The sequence below is a fragment of the Pinus tabuliformis genome, chromosome 8 (genome assembly GCF_031772625.1).
Source record: "Pinus tabuliformis cultivar Carrire ecotype Pingquan chromosome 8, CPIR1, whole genome shotgun sequence".
NCBI lineage: Eukaryota > Viridiplantae > Streptophyta > Pinopsida > Pinales > Pinaceae > Pinus > Pinus tabuliformis.
In genome coordinates this window covers 1,112,998,587-1,113,016,316 of record NC_142294.1, presented here as the reverse complement: position 1 = coordinate 1,113,016,316, position 17,730 = coordinate 1,112,998,587, and the positions used below count along the sequence as shown (strand labels likewise).

Here is a 17,730-nt window from a genome sequence, read left to right as displayed (position 1 = left end):
GAGTTTCCAAACAAACAACACTAATCTTCTGGAAATACTAAATAATGCAAACAAACAGCAGGAATTTCCAAGCAATAAACCTTCCTTTACTGAATGCAAAAGCACCAATTGAATAAGCGAAACAACAAACTTGACAAAAGGATTCATTGTCCAACAGTTGAAGAATTTCAATAACAAAAAGGCAAACCAATACAGTAGAAACATTGTGATTTAACGTTTTCCCTAGAAAAAGCCACAAAATGTTCTAGAAAAGCAGTAAACTTTGCAGGTAGACTAGCAGATAGATAAGTTGATTACTTGAAATGAAGTTGTTTGACATGACTTAGCCAACCACCAATGTGTGACAAAACAACTTGGAGTTTGTAATGAACAAAGTCCGTACTTCACAATAATCTTAAAAACACTTGGAATACGAAGACATCCATTGAGGATATATATATATACTTCATAAACATTCATGTCCCCTTAGACATGTCTCTTGAATATTAATTATTATTATGATCAATATTATTATTTATATTCATATTATATATATATATATATATATATAGATATATATATCATATTCAAAACATTGTCTTCCTCTTCAGAGATGCTTTGTCCTCAAAGCTTATTACCGATAAGGCATGTCATTTGTTTCCTTGTTTTGTAATCTATTCGCATCTTCGGATTTCTTCAATTTGTCATCTTCGATGATACAAGATGATAGGATCCTTGAGTGATAAACAAAATTTTCAAACTGAGAAGGGATCTAACCATCCTAAATCAATCTCTTGTGGAACCTTGCAATTATTTGATAGCTAGAATAATTTTTTATTGTAAGATTGGATTGTGCAGATATCAATATTCTTTGGAATATAAGTCACTTGTTTCTGGTCTGAATGATATGAATATGCAAACTGGTTGAGATGCTTTCTTTATGATTTGGGTGTTGATAAAGAGTTCTTGTGATCTAATTTCCCCTTGTCCTATTTGTGGCAATCTCTTGATTTAATTGAAGTATCTAATTTCCTTCACGCACTGAAGTCACTTGGTTAAACGTTGAATTTTCACTTGAAATTTCCGTTGTTTGAACTGCAACATCTAAATATGTTTTTACTTCAACTAGGATGTCATCTTCTTACATTGTGATATTCACTGGATCAGTATTGGTTCCTTTTTCTTCAACTTGGTATGTTATTTCTGAAGACTATGATGCTTCTTTCACGATAATTTCTTCTAATTTATTTTTCAATGATTTCTTATCATCTTCAAGTTTCTTAATCTGAGTAAGCATATTTTGATTATGATTTTTTAAACATGAAGGTTTTTTAGTTTTGATTCAACTTCATTTTGATGCTCAAGCTTCCCAATTTTTTAAATCTCTAATTTGTTCTAATATTTTTTTATTAAGGTCTTTTAAGCGCAAATTTTCTTCTTCTTTCTTTAATAGACTCCCGTTGATGTTCTTCTCGGAACTGTCCTTTTCTTGCTCTTCTTCTTAACCTTGGACTTTCTGATCTGTACAAGTGATTTTTCATTGTGGTCCTTAAGCCGAGAAATTTCTTCATTTTTATCAACGATAAGTTTGTGAATTTCCTTTTTCATATTTTGCACTAACTTTTGACATTCTTGAAGTATTACTTTTGAGATATCTTGTACGACTTTTGGTGTTACTAAATTTGGCTTCAGTGTAATGTCCTGGAGTGTTATTTTCTTTTTCCTATAGGAAAATGTTAAAAACTTCTTCATATTTAGGATGAAGGATCCTATTGTTTCCATCCAAGATGAACCCATAATAATGTCATCTTGATCTCTCCATAGGGATTGAACAGAGAATTGCGATATAAATGTATAATCCCCAATGTTTAATTGTAAATCGATTATTTCATATTGTTTATTGTCCAAGAGGTCCAAATTTCGATTATATTTGACTCAAGAATTACCAATTGGTTAGCAGTTTTAGGGTTTATATAATTTTATTTTCGACCTAGGTACTCAGGCCTTTCAAAGAGGTTGATGACTTAGCAAATGTAGTGTTTCACACTTACATTAGAGAGTTGGGTATTATGTTGACTTCAGCAAATGATACATGTTCAAGGGTACCCCCAAGAACTAGGACAATGATCTTCTTTGACCCAACAGAAAGGACCCTTGATGATTGCACCACTAGACCCAACATGCCCACATGTTGGCCTTGACACTACCTGATGGGCAGGCCATGATTCAAAAGCATAGATGAGAATGGTCTTCCATGAGATGACTAGGGAGGGATTCTTGCACCTAATGGAGCCCCAATGCTAGAAAGACGAGGCATTGCGTTAACCATTGGAGATCCATGGAGATGACGTGGTAACACCCTAGCTAGATTTGGGACCCCTGAAGTTGTTTTAAGGTTGAATTTGAGAGATATTCCTCAAATGATGGACGATCATGACACATGGACACATTTTCAACCTTACACACACCATCACATAGCATCTAGAGCCCAAAAAAGGCATGATGTCATCATTTAAAGGCTAACGGCTCACAAGTGTGGGTCTTTTGTGGCATAATTTCACATTAAGCTAGTGGGTTGGCTTGTTCTTGGAAATACTGAGAAGGGGGTGAATCAATATTTCACTTCAATTAGTTAATTCTAATCTTCAGAGCATTAATTAACATTAGCATTAGATCAAAGCAAGGTTACCTAGGAGGGGGAGTGGAAGCACGGAGTAGGTATCAGAAGCGGGACCGGGGAGCTACATTTTCAAAAGCTCCAGGTTTGGGAGCGAATCAAGTGCGAATTTTTATATAACATATATTTTCATATATTTTGATGCATATATGTCAACAAAAGCATGTAGAATGATGAATTAGATATAAAAAAGCATTAAAACATGGCTTGAACCATATAACATCAATCATCTAGAAGTTATAATCCTCATCAACCATGGCCACAAGTTAGTAACATACAACATATCGAGTCTCATGATTCATCAATCTTAAAGTTTCAAGCTTTCGAAATTTGATATATAACATTTATCATCATTGATCACAAAAGTTGTAACTTGTACTTGTAACCATTACCATTACCAAGTAACCAAACGATAACAAAGAATATCTAACATGATATGAAATGTTTCAACTTTCATGTAATGATCCTTAATAGGAATACAAGTGATAACAAGCAAATAATACATGCAGCAAATTACAAAAACGAAATATTCAGCAAACACCCATATAAAAGCTGCAAATGGAGAACTTTTGAGCCATTTTATTATATTTCTGCAAGTCAAATATAATAGATGATGGAATGGTGCACCTGGGCTTGTCTGAAAGGACAAGCAGGACCAAACCTAATTGTATACCTTCACTTGGGTTTTCCTTCCTAGGATAACCTATTTGTATACCTATGCTTATGTCATTTCATGCCCTGCTGCTCTTGTACTCATTTTTCATGTCATCTCATCTCATTTTAGGGGGGTGTCTTTCGCACCCCTTTGTTTTGGTTTAGCTATTATTATTGGTTGTAAACACTAGTCCCTGGACCTATTTTGGTCTGTAGTGGGCATTAATTAAAATTTCAATTTCAATTTTCTCCAACAGCTTATTCAAACAACCTTAAGGATGTCATACCAAAAAAGTTTCATCTCTTTATCACATATTAAAGTGCTATCATAAATCAGAATACAGAATTTAGGCTAATTCATGTTCAACAGAAATGCATAAAAATGAATTTCCCTTTCACAGAAGAGATCAATACTTTTGGTACAAAATAAAAACAGGCAATTCTTTCACTTATGAAAGAGAGTTCAAACATAAGATTGTGCTTTTATGTCAACTCGAAGAAAAAAAAATGTATATAACCTGTTCTGCAGGCCAGTTATAGACCATTGACATCATTTCCCCCCGATCAGCAGTGCTAAAGTACATTCCTCTCGGCCGTCTAAACAAACCACTGTAGTTTTGACAGACCATACCAACAGTAGGTGTGTATACTATTGGCGCATACTCTGCAATATTTTCAATTAAAACCTGCATAGCTTCCATCAATCCAAAATCAGTATAATTATACATTGATTTAGATACAAGAAAAGATGAACTGGTTTGCAGATGCAGGTTCTTGGACTGACAAGATTTGTACCCTACACTTAAAATGGGGACTCTACAAATTGTAAGTAAACAAGATTACCCACATTTAAGCTATAACACCATGACACATAATAGATGAATTATACATCATGTGACTACAGATTTCTAATGGAACAAGATCGTCAAGAAGTCTCTTGCACTAGACATGAGACCACTGACTATATTATTGGACGAAATATTTTAGATCATGCATTTAGACTGAAAAAAATGCAGGCTCTTGCTATTTCTTGGTCAGAAAAGCAAACTACCTTGTAATACATTGTCTCATTCCTGTCATGCAATCTATTCAGAATTCTCCACTTAGCTAAAGCAGTAGTGTCAGATGGTCCATCTTTAGCATGTTCTTCCAGTCTTTTCAGATCAACCACTGCCCAAACAAAAAAGGTTTAAACACCCAATGTTGAAATACTACAAATACAAATCATTTAAATATTTAAAGCTAGAAATGATGGAAGAAAATTTAAAAATTTAAAATGTACCAAGTTATCAAAATTAATAAGAAGCAATATAAGCATTTTCATATCAATCTAGGATCTTTCTGCATTCATACAAATTGGCTCTTGCCTCATGACCATACAACATAAATTTCGGTAAGGACCGTTCAGGAATGAAATAAAATGAATTTATTATCAATATACCCTAATGACCAGAATAGGTCAATGGGATCCAACAAGTATTAATAGAAAAACAAAGAATGTCTAAAGCAATCGTTCCTACAAGGAAAAAAGCAAACGCAACAGAAACAACTAAGTGGGGTTAACCCAAAATAGGTAAACCCTCCATAAAGAAGGGGAACCCTAGAAAATGAAGTAAACCCTAGAGAGAAAGCAAGTCAACCAAACCACATGCAGAAGGCTAAAGACAAAGTGGTCTTTAGTCAGTATCTGAACTAGAGAGTGAGCCTCTATTTCCATTAATTAATGTGGAGTCACTACCATTGGGCCTGATTACATCATCTAGATAGCATCCCAAAATAGGAACTGGCCAGGCTAAGGGAGGTAGATGAGTGCCACAGACAAAAGAATGATGATGCACCCTTTACCACAAAAAAGTATGCTAGGAACGGGAGGAACTTGGGAGCAATAACCCTTCTACATCAATTAGTCAAACTAGTATACCGACCCAATAATGGGGTGGCTCGAGTAAGGGGGCAATGTTTTACTAATTTGTTTTCATTGGTGCCAATATATTTAATATTTGCATGACAGTTGGCATTCCCAGTAGCCAAAATGGTTCAGAAGCAAGATGTGATCAATATAGTAAATCTTGAGGAGTAACTCAAGGCCTGTTGTCTAAAGGAAACGAACTCTCTAAGAAAGATGACCAACCATCTCTAGTCAAGATAGTAGAAGAATGTCGAGAAGTGTTAGCACAATTATCTGCACTATAGGACATGAAGGAACTTAGAAGATTTGTAGTAAGAAGTTAGAGTAAAATATAGGAGAATTTTCCTAAATTGTCACCAATAAAACTCCTTTATATTTGGGTTGGTGCTTCCCACCTTTGGGGAGGGTTCCTAGGTGCTTATGCATTGTTATCACCTTCTAAATCTACAAATAAAACTGATATAACAGCACGCAAAGAATCCTTTGGCATGCGATCAAGCAGCCAAAGGTGAGATCAAAAATATTTTGAAATAAATTGGTGGAAATTTCCCACATGCAAGAGCTTAAAGATGTTAAAGAATTAGAAAAAGAAAAGCACTCAGAGTGATAAGTATTATCAAAGTAAAAGCCTAAGGAATTCTAGAATATTGTGCAAAGAAACAACAATGTACCAACAAATTTCAAGAGCCAGAAAGAAGGCACAGTCAAACTTTATTCTGCATGAGGCAAAAGGTTGGTTGCACCATAGGGACATACAGAATTGGCCCAATGGTAATCCCTGCACAAAGTCTAGAAGCTAGAGCTGTTGAAGAAAATCCAACCCCCAACCAAGAGCAACCCCTTCCTTTTATTAACTTGAGGTCAAATTAGCCATGCAAGAGTCTCCTGAAAGTTGAAACTAATGTGCATTGATGAGTAAAGTATAGTGGAAAGTGCATTGATGCGCTTAACCTCAAGTGGAAACTTCTGCTGTTGAACAGCAGATAGATTTTCCATGCACTTAGTCCAAGTGGAGTTACTCTTCGTTAATTGATGAAGATTTGATGTGAAATAGCCATGCACCTTGGTCTCCTCGACATGCACTTTAGTGAACTGAGGTTAGAGTGGAGAGAGGATAAGCATGCACTCTATTGACTAAGTGAGAGGTTGAGTGAAGCAAAGCATGCAACCTAGTCCAAGTGGAGTCTTTCATCCATGCGCTCAATTAACTCAATGAAGGAGTGATGTGCAGGTGGTTACACGATTTGCTCAAGTGGAGATGAACTAATGTGAAGTTTCTCTCACTCCAGTCCACTAGACAAGGCATCTTAGTTTAACTCTCCAATGCTCAAGTGGCTTTCGAGTTAACTGATGCATGCAGTTAACTACTGTTACTGCAAAATCTAGCACCCTAGTGCAAAGCCTCACTAAACAATCTAAATTGAGAGCAACGATGGGAGGGTTACCACTGTCACCTCGTCAACTACTCCCCTGCTTTCTGTGGTTCAAAAAAATCCCCACAAGGGAGGCTTCCCAAATAGATCAAAGGGATGAAGTAACCCAAAGAGTTTTAGGCTAAATACCCCCCAAAGGATTTTACTACAAGATTCACCCAAAAACAAGTATACAATGATTAGGGTTTTGGATGATTTAAAATATAATTTCAAGAGAATGACTTCAAAGATCCCTATGGCTCAATCTAGAGGACTTATTTAGACCAAAATAGGCTCAAATAGGTACCCAAAAACATGCAATCAAGAAATTACACTTTGTTGTTATAAACTAGGGTTTCAGCAATTTACAGCATGCAAAAGTTTTATAACAGCAATAGGAAAGCAATCCCAGAATCTATAATAACAAGTCCAAGATTAGCGCTGATCAAAAAGTAAATAAGTGAAAAAATAGCAGCAATTTTCAATGGCTAAAAACACATATAACAGCAACAGAAACTCTAGACATCAGCCCTAATTAGTGGCTAAAAATGCATGTAAAATGATATTTTTATTTTTCCCAAGGAATGCATGAAAAATCTAAGTCTACGACAATAAGTTCCAAGGCAAATAATGCTGAAAATGTAGATTTTTCTGTAACCTAACCCTAATTTAGCCTACAAAGACACCAAAGATTTAAGGTTTCATTTTTATTTTATGGGATTGGGACAAGAGATGGTACTAGTGTCTTTCTCCGTTGGAACAATGATCCATTTGTTAATTGTTAGTGTTATTGTAAAGTTGTTATTTTGTGTGAAAGAATTGACCGATTGATTGAGAGAATTATGGAGTGGTTTGTGGAATTATTGATTGAGAAATTTGTGTTGTTGACAAAATCCCGAGACCTCTCCTCATGTATTGATTGAGAAATTTGTGTTGTTGACAAAATCCCGAGACCTCTCCTCATGTATAAATATATGCCTATGTTAATGAAATTTGATTTGAGTTGGTGTGTGAGAGCTGTGTGCATTATTGTCAAATTATTTTTCTCTGTTATTTGTTTTCTGTTGATGCGTTTTCTTCATTTGGTATCAGAGCCAAAGATCTGAAAATTTGTAAAAGTTGTGGAATATTGTGAAGCTCTCGTGAAAGCTTCACACATAGTTTGAAATTTGTGGAATGTTGTGAAGGCATTCGAGAGCGTGCAGCCACTGTGGAGTCCCATGTAATAGTCATGGAGCCACATGTAATTGTTGCTGGTAAAAAAAAGGATCTTTTATGTGCAAAAATTTCTGTTCACTGACCAAATTGTGAAGAGCCGCTGCGTTTACAGGTATAATTTTTTTTTCTGCACTAACTATATTACGAGGATCCGCATGTGTATCTGAGAGCCTGCATATGAAGAGAAGCTGCATTAGTGAGGAGCTGCATGCACTCATTAAACTTGTTCGTGTAGCTGTTGCTGCATTGCAACGCTGAGCAACCAAATCTGTGTTGAAATTTGAATCTGCAGAATTCATTGACATCTGCAGACTTATGTGCTGTGTTGAGTGCTGTAAAGCCACCACCTTTGACTTTCTTTATGGTTGAGACTGCATTTGATCGAACCCAGGACATCCAATGCAGCATTTACATAAACTACCAGACGTCCGAGGAGCCATAAACTCATTTGTGGAGTGTAATGTGCACATTCTTTTATAGTGTTAACAAGAATCCATGGATATCCATTAAATTTTTTCCACTAAGTGAAAGTTCACGTGACATTTGAATGAGAATGGAGTGAATTTATGAAGTTTAATATTTATGAACTTTACATTCTCCCATGAGATATTATATCAGTGAATATTTATGAGTTGGAGAGATAATTAGTGGGAAATGAAAGTAGGAGAGAGAATTAGTGAGGAGAAATGAGAGAATGAATATTTTTTAAGTGAGTTTGTATTTAATTTTTTTTAAATTGAGGGTACAGGTTATCAAATCCTTAAAAAGGATATTTTGTAAAAATTAAAAAAAGGATTGGTAACAAAGTTGAAAATGGAGGATGAGAAGTATTAATCATCTTCATTGATGATTAATTCATTTTTAAGAAGAATTTGGTTGTAATTGTGCATTTGTTGCGCCATCTTTGTACTCTCTATTTAATAAAAAGGATATTTTGTGGTGGTGGTTGAGTCCCAATTTTTGGGACATTTGGTTCTTGTCCCAGGTTGAAGTGGGACACATTGTGTTCATTGTGCACTTTCTCTCTCTAATTATTTGATTCTCTCTTACTCTTCTCATGGCAACCAGCAGTATTGTGTTGCCTAAACTTGTTGGCACAAACTATTTTTATTGGAGCAAACACATGCAACCTATATTCATCACCAAAGATTTATGGGAACTTGTAACTGATGGATACATTATGCCTTCCCCTGGTGAATTCAAAGCATTAAGTAATGATGAAAAGAAATATCTTAAGGAACTTATTAAGAAAGATAACGAAACACTTTCACTTATAGGAAGCGCTCTTGAAGAATCTATATTTCCTAGAATCAATGTGTCATGTCCCTTCTCAACGGCATTAGTCACAGGGTGCAGCTAGACATTTTTGGCACAATTTTGACTTAGGTGGAGGACCCCACACTTAGACTTAGGAACTATGGGGGAAATTCAACTTAATTTTGCAGCTAGTGGAATGTGGAGGCCACCCACATGAGGAATTCGAACTTGGCCATCCGATGAGCTTGGAGGGAAATCGAATGGGTGGATGGAGGGGCCCACATGAGGCTAAGGAGGCGCAAGGTAATAAAAGGAGGATCAGCTCTCATTTTCGACCAGCTTGAACATTTGCAAACAAACACTCCTTTGTATGCTCTGCTGCTTTGTGAGTCTATCGGTTGTTTAGCCACGAATCTCTCACACGGGAGATTCAACCTCTTCTTCGGGGGTCCATCCATGCCCTCCCTAGGGAGGTCGTTCCACAGGAGTTTCAGCGAGTTCGGTACAGTCACACACCTCAACCATTAGCGTAGAGAGGGCACTGTGTACTTCCTGGGCAACCAAAAACACGCAGGAGGATTTGGAAGCTAGCAAAGAGATTCATTGCTTGCTTGGAGTTCCGGGGATTGAGGAGGCTGCTTGTTGAGGACATTTTCGCTGGAGTTTGCAGCCAGCTAGACCAATGCATCAATTATTCAAATTTCTAGGTAGAGGGATTGCGTAGAGGCTTGTAGCAGCAATTCGTGGGGACTTGGGAGAGCAATCAATCTTGGCCAAGAGCCATCCGGGGAGCAAGGAGTTGGATAGCACAAGTAAAACCAACATTTCAGAGGTGTTTGCAGAGGGATTTGCAGGTTGTTTCTTGCAAGTCGAATTTGGCAGTCGAAACTAGGGAGAGGCTCCAAGGAGGCTGAAAATCCAAAGTCAAAACCAGCGAAATTCCCTTCTGGGTTTTTCTGGGTTTTATCCAAGGAGTCTGAAACTAAAAGGATATAATTTTCTGGGCAGTTTTTGGGCATCGTCCCGCAGGTCAAAGTTCAGCAAGACAACAATTTACTGGGGTAACGCAGTGCAGAGTGGTGTAGCAATTGGGCAGCCTTCAGCTCAACTATTTTCCCACCTAGGGTTGGTCTTGCTTGTTCATTGGGACAAGCCCAGGTGCACCATTCCATTTCATATTGTATCTAGCCCTCTGATTTTTAATAATATGGCTCAACAGTTCCTGATTGGCAACGTTTTCATGGATGTCTAATGTGTGTTTTTATTTTTTATATGCTGTTGCACTATTTATTTTCTTAATATCACTCACATTCCGACTTAGGAACATTACACAGTGGTGCAATATCATCTAAGGAAGCATGGGATATCTTAAAAAACACATATGAAGGTGTTGTTGTAGCTAAACTACAAATATTAAGGTGGAATTTTGAAAATGCCCATAGGCAAAGTAATGAATCCATTCATGATTACATCACAAAAATGCAAGATCTTGTTAATCAAATGAGGTCATTAGGTAAAGATGTTCCAGAACGAAAGTTAATTGAGAAGATATTAAGAAGTGTTCTTCCGAAATTTCAGATGGTCACTTACCAGTATTATGGTCTCCAAAAATTTAAATACCATGAAAATTGATGAATTAAGTAGATTCTTGTTAATAGTTGAAGAGAATCAACCATCTGAGCACGGTATAACATGCCTTTTCTGCAAAGCATAGAGGAAACGGAAGGAGTAGGGGTCCATATCATAATAAAAATCAAAACAGAAATCAGCAAAGTTCACAAGGAGATGCATCACCTTCAAGAGGTAGAGGCAAGAACCCCAATCAGTTTAGAGGAAGAGGCAGAGATGGATCTCGCAGAAGAGGACAAGGAAGAGATGGAGGAAGAAGTGGAGGACCACAGTGTTATTATTGCCAAAAAATTGGCCATCTTGAAAGAGATTGTTATGCAAAAATGAGAGATATGGAGCATAAGGGTGTTAATACAGTTGTTGAAGAAACTAGGAATGAGAAGTTATTCATCTCAAGTTTGATGGCACATAGTGAAGAAAGTGAAGCATGGTATATTGATTCAGGATGTTCAACTCATATGACATTGCAAGAGGAGTTGTTTACCAAAATTAATGAGAATTATTCTGGCAAAGACATATTTGGTGATGATAGTATTTCTGAGGTGAAAGGGAAAGGCACAGTTGCAATACCAGCATTACATGGAAAGAAGAAGTTAATTGAGGACACTTTTTTGACACCAACATTGAAGAACTTACTTTCTGTAGGACAGATGATGGAGCAAAACTACAATTTAGTGTTTGATAATAAAGAATGCTTAATCATGGATAAGTTGAATAAAAATGTAGTTGTAGCAAGAGGTGAAATCACTGAAGACGGAATTTTCAAGCTCTCCTTTGATTCAAGTAATTCACAAAGTTTGAATACAACAGAAGAAGCAAATAGTAAGCTTTGGCATTATAGGATGGGACATATGAATTTTCAGAGTTTGATGTTGATGAGAAAGCAAAACATGGTGAATGGTCTTTCTTATATCAAGTTGGATGATAAAGTATGTGAAGGGTGTATTTTTGGGAAACAACACAAGAAAGTTTCTCAGATAGAACATGGAAGGCTAGAGAATGTCTAGCATTGGTGCATTCATATTTGTGTGATCCAATGGAGACTGTGTCTTTTGGAAAGGCACGTTACTTTCTCACTTTCATTGATGATTATTCTAGGAAGACATAGGTGTATTTTCTGCAAGAGAAGTTTGAAGTGTTTTCTCATTTTCTTGAGTTTAAGGCTTTAGTTGAAAAGCAAAGTGGTCTAAAAATTCTCACCCTAAGAACAGATAATGGGGGAGAATACAAGTCAAATGAGTTTTTGAATTATTGCAAGAAGAATGGAATAAAGCGAGAGTTTACTAATTCATACTCTCCTCAACAAAATGGTGTTTTAGAGAAGAAAAATAGGACCATAGTTGAAATGGCTAGAAGCATGCTAAAAACTAAGTCACTTGGAAATGAGTTTTGGGCTGAAGCAATACATAGCGGTATACACTCTTAACCGATGTCCTACAAAGGCAGTGTTGAATTTGACTCCAGAAGAAGCATGTCAGGATACAAACAAAGTGTTGCACATATGAAATTTTTCTATTGTACTTCATATGCACATGTTCCTATGAAAAAGAGGAAGAAATTGGATGATAAGAGTGTGAAGTGTATCTTTATTGGATACAGTACCGAAACAAGAAGTTACAGGTTGTTTGATCTTGAAGCAAGGAAGTCGATAATAAGCAGAGATGTTGTGTTTGATGAGCAGGGATTCTATCAGCCAGATCAGGTACCATTTGAATTAAGGACAGATGTTGTGAATATTGGTGATGAAACAAATTCCAAGTCACTAAAGATCAATGTGGAAAAAGTCGAAGTCGGGATTAATTCGGAAAGGGTCCAAAAGTTGAAAAACTCGTTAAAGTCGAGAGTTTTTTGAAAAAGTCGGCAAAATTAAAAAAACACAAAATTATTCATTTTTTTTTATTTTTTTTAACATCTAGAGTCGAAGTCATAGTTTAGAGGTGTTTTCAGTGTTTTACTACAATGTCATTCTTTACATGTGAATTCGATCACTAAAAGGATGTTACACCCTTGCAGTCTGCATTCTAAGTGCATTTTATCACCAATGTTTTTCAACATTATCCACAAAAAATATGATCATAACAGTGTTGATTCTTGGGAATGTTCATCAGCTATTTACACTTCCTTGCTTGCTAGTCTGGATAATCCTTGTCCTCTTTCTCTTATGTCTCACAATCATGCTCGTTGAGGTAGGTATGCACTTCTTTTTCATAGTCTTCTCAATTTATTATAGCAGCCTTCTGACAGCTTAGCCTTTGGCTAATGTCTCTTCTCTATATTTTTTTGCACCTCTCATATAGATCCCTATTGTTTTGCAGACATAACATCAAGCAATAGCAAACCAATAATAGCCGTATATGTTTCAACATTCAACAAAATATAACAAACAAGCAATTAATTTTCTCAGTAACACCAACCAACTATAATACTCGAAATTAAGATTCAACAACAAAACAAATTGCATAGCACAACGTTATCACCAAATTTCTAGGGCTATGTTTGAAAGATTCCACTCTCTGCCTTAAGATTAAATAGGAGAAAATTATATCATTTTCGCCTTTGCGGCCTCTTTATCCGCGGCCTGGGAGGGAGGCAGACTTTTTGGGTCGACTCCCGATTAAATCGGGAGTATAACGATTAAATCGCAATTTTTTCCTTTCTGAAAAAGTTGCCAAAAAGTCGGGAGATTAAATCGTTTAGTTTAAAAAATCGCATTTTTAGGATTAAATCGGGATTTTTGCAGACTTTTTCCACACTGCTAAAGATAGATGAAGTTAAGAAGAAGTCTAAGTGGCTTGAAAGGGGTCATTCAGAAAGCAGTATGTTGGATAGAAATTTTGAAAGGAGGGTTAATAGATCTCAAAGTTCTAAAGTGAATTATGCACTTATGGGACAGGTAATGAAAATGGATGAACCACGGGATTATGCAAAAGCATCAATAAAGAAAGAATGGAATGAAGTTATGGAAGCAGAATTGAATGCCTTGATGAAAAATAATACATGGGACTTGGTCAAATTACCAAAGGGAAAATATGTAATTGGAACTAAGTGGGTTTATAAAACCAAGTATAAATCAGATGGCACAACTAATAAGTATATGGCCCATTTAGTTGCAAAGGGATATGCACAAAAAGAAGGAATTGATTATACTGAGACATTTGCCCCAGTGGCAAAGTTGGATACAATCAGGATGGTTCTTGCATTAGCTACACAATACAAGTGGCCAATTTTTCAAATGGATGTTAAATCAACTTTTCTAAATGGTTATGTGGATGAAGAAATTTATGTTGAGGAGCCTCAAGGTTTTGAAGTGCCAGGAAAAGGAGATTATGTTTATAAGTTGAAGAAGGCCTTGTATGGTCTAAAGCAAGCGCCAAGAGCATGGTATTAAAGAATTGATAAGTACTTTCAAGACCATGGCTTAGTTAAAAGATTATCTGAGCCCAATCTCTATATCTTTCAGCCAGGACAAGACATTCTGATAGTTGTCTTATATGTTGATGATTTGATCTACACAGGGAGCAGTACAGAACTATTTCAAAGGTTTAAGTCACATATGATTGTTGAGTTTGAGATGACAGATCTTGGTGAGTTGCATTATTTTTTGGGTATTGAAGTTGGCAAAAGGAAGATGGTATTTTCATGTCACAAACCAAGTATACTTGGGACATTCTAAAGAAGTTCAGAATGTTGAGTTGCAAGCCAGCGACAACTCCTTTGGAAGTTGGGTTGAAGTTATACGGACATGATGACTCCAATTCAGTTGATGTTACTTTGTATCGTCAATTGGTTGGAAGTTTGATCTACTTAACTACAACTCGACCAGATATTTCTTTTGCAGTCAGTATGGTATCAAGATTTATGGCAAAACCCAAGGAATTGCATTGGAAAGCAGCAAAGAGGATTTTAAGATATCTGTGTGGAACAATTGGTTATGGTTTGGTATACAGGTCTGTAGAAGATTTCAAGTTGATTGGTGATCTAAAATCACCCATAAATGACCTCAGTGAATTAATGAAGGTATTACAGACTCATGTGCTGGGGTGTGCCTATGTTATTTTATGCAACGGATCGATAAGATTGCGAAATACACAGACACTGAAACAGTAAGAGAAACACAGTAAGCAAACACATAAAACACAACAAATTTAATAAGGAGTTCACCCGATCCTCCTAGGCTACGTCTCCTGGTCAAGCCTTCAGTGGTGGCCTTTCTATTGTGTCTTAATGTAGAATTTTTACAATAAGGAGCTCAATTTGAGTCTCACTTAATAGATGATGATCAGTAGGATTATACTTGGATCCCCCAAGTCTCTAGAGTACACAGACTCCCCTTACTGAATCTCAACCTCAATTGGTCTCAGTGGTATGAGTCCAATTTGGTACTCAATACTTGACAGGTATACACAAAAGAGTTGCTTGAACCTCTCAAGCCTTCTCTGGAGTTCACAGACTCTCGGACTCTCTCTGTCTCTGTCTACTCAATGCTGCCTTTGCTCTGCAGGTCAACTCGGCTTCTCTGTTCTCTGCAATTCACTTCTTTCTTGCCTCTCGGCTTTTTGCTTCTCTTTCTCTACTTGCCTTTACTCTTTGTCTGTTCGTGGCTTAAAGCCAATCTGCTCCCTGACTATTCGTTTTTGCTTCCCGTCTCTCTGTATCTCCTACCTCTGCCCGCTGAATTCCCTTGCTCTGCGTCATCGCCACTGTGTAACGCTTCACAGAGAGGTGGCCACTTGTTTCCTCGCGAACTGAGTGTCAGTTCTCCTTGAATGATCGTTATTTTCGTTGCTCCAAGATTGCCCGCGAAACCGATTCCTCTGCCAGCTCAGCGATCATGCCGGACCTCAAGTCTTATATGACTCAGCCTATTTCCCCGTCGAATCTGGTCATCCATCGGATCAGTGCTCCGCCATTGATCTGGAGCCTCCAGATCCTACGGTCTCCGTCCATATCGGGCGAGTAAGTAGCATGACCTTTACCCGCGCGATGTGAGTGGTTTTCTCTCTCATTCGCTGGACGTGTGTCGCCCAGTGTATGGCATCGGGCGGGTCTCGGTCGAACCCGTTTACCACTTGAAGCCCTTCTGATATCCTGCCAGTTTTAGCGCGGGAGCCGCCTTCTAACAAAATCGGCGATTTCCGTACGATTTTATGCTTTTCCTTGTGACCGTGCGCTTGGGGCTTTTCCTTTACTGAGGGGGACGCCCTGCGATAATCACATATCAGAAACTACCTCTGTTTTTGGATTTGACCTCCCGTTTGTCAATTTGTGCCAGTGCAAGGTCACCATGGGCCAACGATTTGCGCGCTTTGACCAAGGGTCCTTGTTGTTCTGTGCTGACCACAAATTGCCATTGTTCAGATGTTATTCCTGATTAGCTCGATATCCATAAGAATTGGAAGCTTGACATAATTTGAACAGTCATGAAAACTTAGAGAATGTTTAAGGATCCAATTTGGATCAATTGGTTATGCAGATTGGGATTGGGTTGGATGCATGGATGACAAGAAATCAACTTCAGGGTATTCATTCAGTATGGGTTTAGTGGCAGTTGCTTGGAATACTAACAAGCAACCTACAATTTCTCTCTCCACAGTAGAAGAAGAGTATAAAGTAGTAGCAACAGCAGCATGTGAAGCAGTTTGGTTAAGAGAATTCTAGAGGATCTACATGAAGAGCAAGAGCAACTCACTCAGTTGATGTGTGATAATAAAAGTGTTATTTAGATGACCAAGAATCCAGTTTTTCATAAGAAGAGCAAGCATATTGATATTCAATATCATTTTGTTCAGGATTTGGTTCAACAAGGAGTAATCGAGATCGAGTACTGTAGAACAAATGAACAGGTAGCTGATATATTCACCAAAGCACTATCTAAGGAAAAGTTCTGCAAATTCAGAGATGATCTTGGAATATTTCCAAATGATCATTATGGGGAAGAAATGTTGGAATAATGATCCATTTGTTAATTGTTAGTGTTATTGTAAAGTTGTTATTTTGTGTGAGAGAATTGTGGACTGATTGATTGAGAGAATTATGGAGTGATTTGTGGAGTTATTGATTGAGAAATTTGTGGAGTTGACAAAATCCCAAGACCTCTCCTCATGTATAAATATATGCCTATGTTAATGAAATTTGATTTGAGTTGGTGTGTGAGAGTTGTGTGCATTTTGTCAAATTATTTTTCTCTATCATTTGTCTTCTGCTAGTGTGTTTTCTTCATTCTCAATCAAAGGATAATAAAGTCTAAGAGCAATTAAATCTATTGAAGAGGACTGATGGAAGCAACTTCGAGAAAGAGAAATACAAACTTGTAATTCCCAATTCCTTAAAACTTTGTATCCTTTGATCTTCTTTGGAAATTAAAAGGGAGGAAGCTACAACTAGGTTCCTCAAGAGAAATGTGATGAAAATCTTGCTCAAGGAGATGTTAGAGCCATAAAACACCTACAACAAATCGGTGACAATTTCATTAATCCCTAATTTGTCAACAAACACAAGATGGAAGAAGATACTTACAATAAATTAGCACATAACATCAAAGAATCACCAATAAACATCCAAGAGAGAGAACCATCCAATCAACAAATCGTCCCCAAGAAATTTCACTACATTAGTGCTCCATAGTGCACAAGAGAGACTAGGCTAGCTAGTGCACATTGATCTCCTAATGCACATTGATCTCCAAGTGTGTCACAATGATCCAAAGATAAATCGACCTCCCTCTATTTATATGACAGCAACCAAGTCAATTTTATCTAAAATTAGCCATAAAGCCTTTAAAAATAAATAATTATGATTAAAAATTGGATAAGCCACAAGTTGACCCCAAAAGACAGCCAAATCAATGAATAAACTTAAAAATAAGCCTCATTTTAACCCACATGTGAGATAAAATACCTCCAAGGGTCACATCATCATCTAAAACGTTGTGTCTCTCACAATAAGTGCAATGGATGGCTCAAAGGGGGGCATCTCATCCCAAAGGTCACATCTCC

At 37.1% G+C, this 17,730-nt stretch overlaps 1 protein-coding gene across 1 annotated transcript in view; it reads right to left on the bottom strand.

The window, feature by feature from the left end:
- Nucleotides 1-17,730, bottom strand: part of LOC149239243 (NAD-dependent malic enzyme, mitochondrial-like) — a 220,000-nt gene that overhangs the window by 122,125 nt on the left and 80,145 nt on the right. Inside the window, exons 3-4 of the mRNA XM_089367096.1 lie at nucleotides 4,362-4,480; nucleotides 3,829-3,996 (exon numbers count right to left, since the gene is read on the bottom strand). Of these exons, the coding sequence (XP_089223222.1) occupies nucleotides 3,829-3,996; nucleotides 4,362-4,480 (287 nt within the window). The remainder of the gene's footprint in view (nucleotides 1-3,828; nucleotides 3,997-4,361; nucleotides 4,481-17,730) is intronic.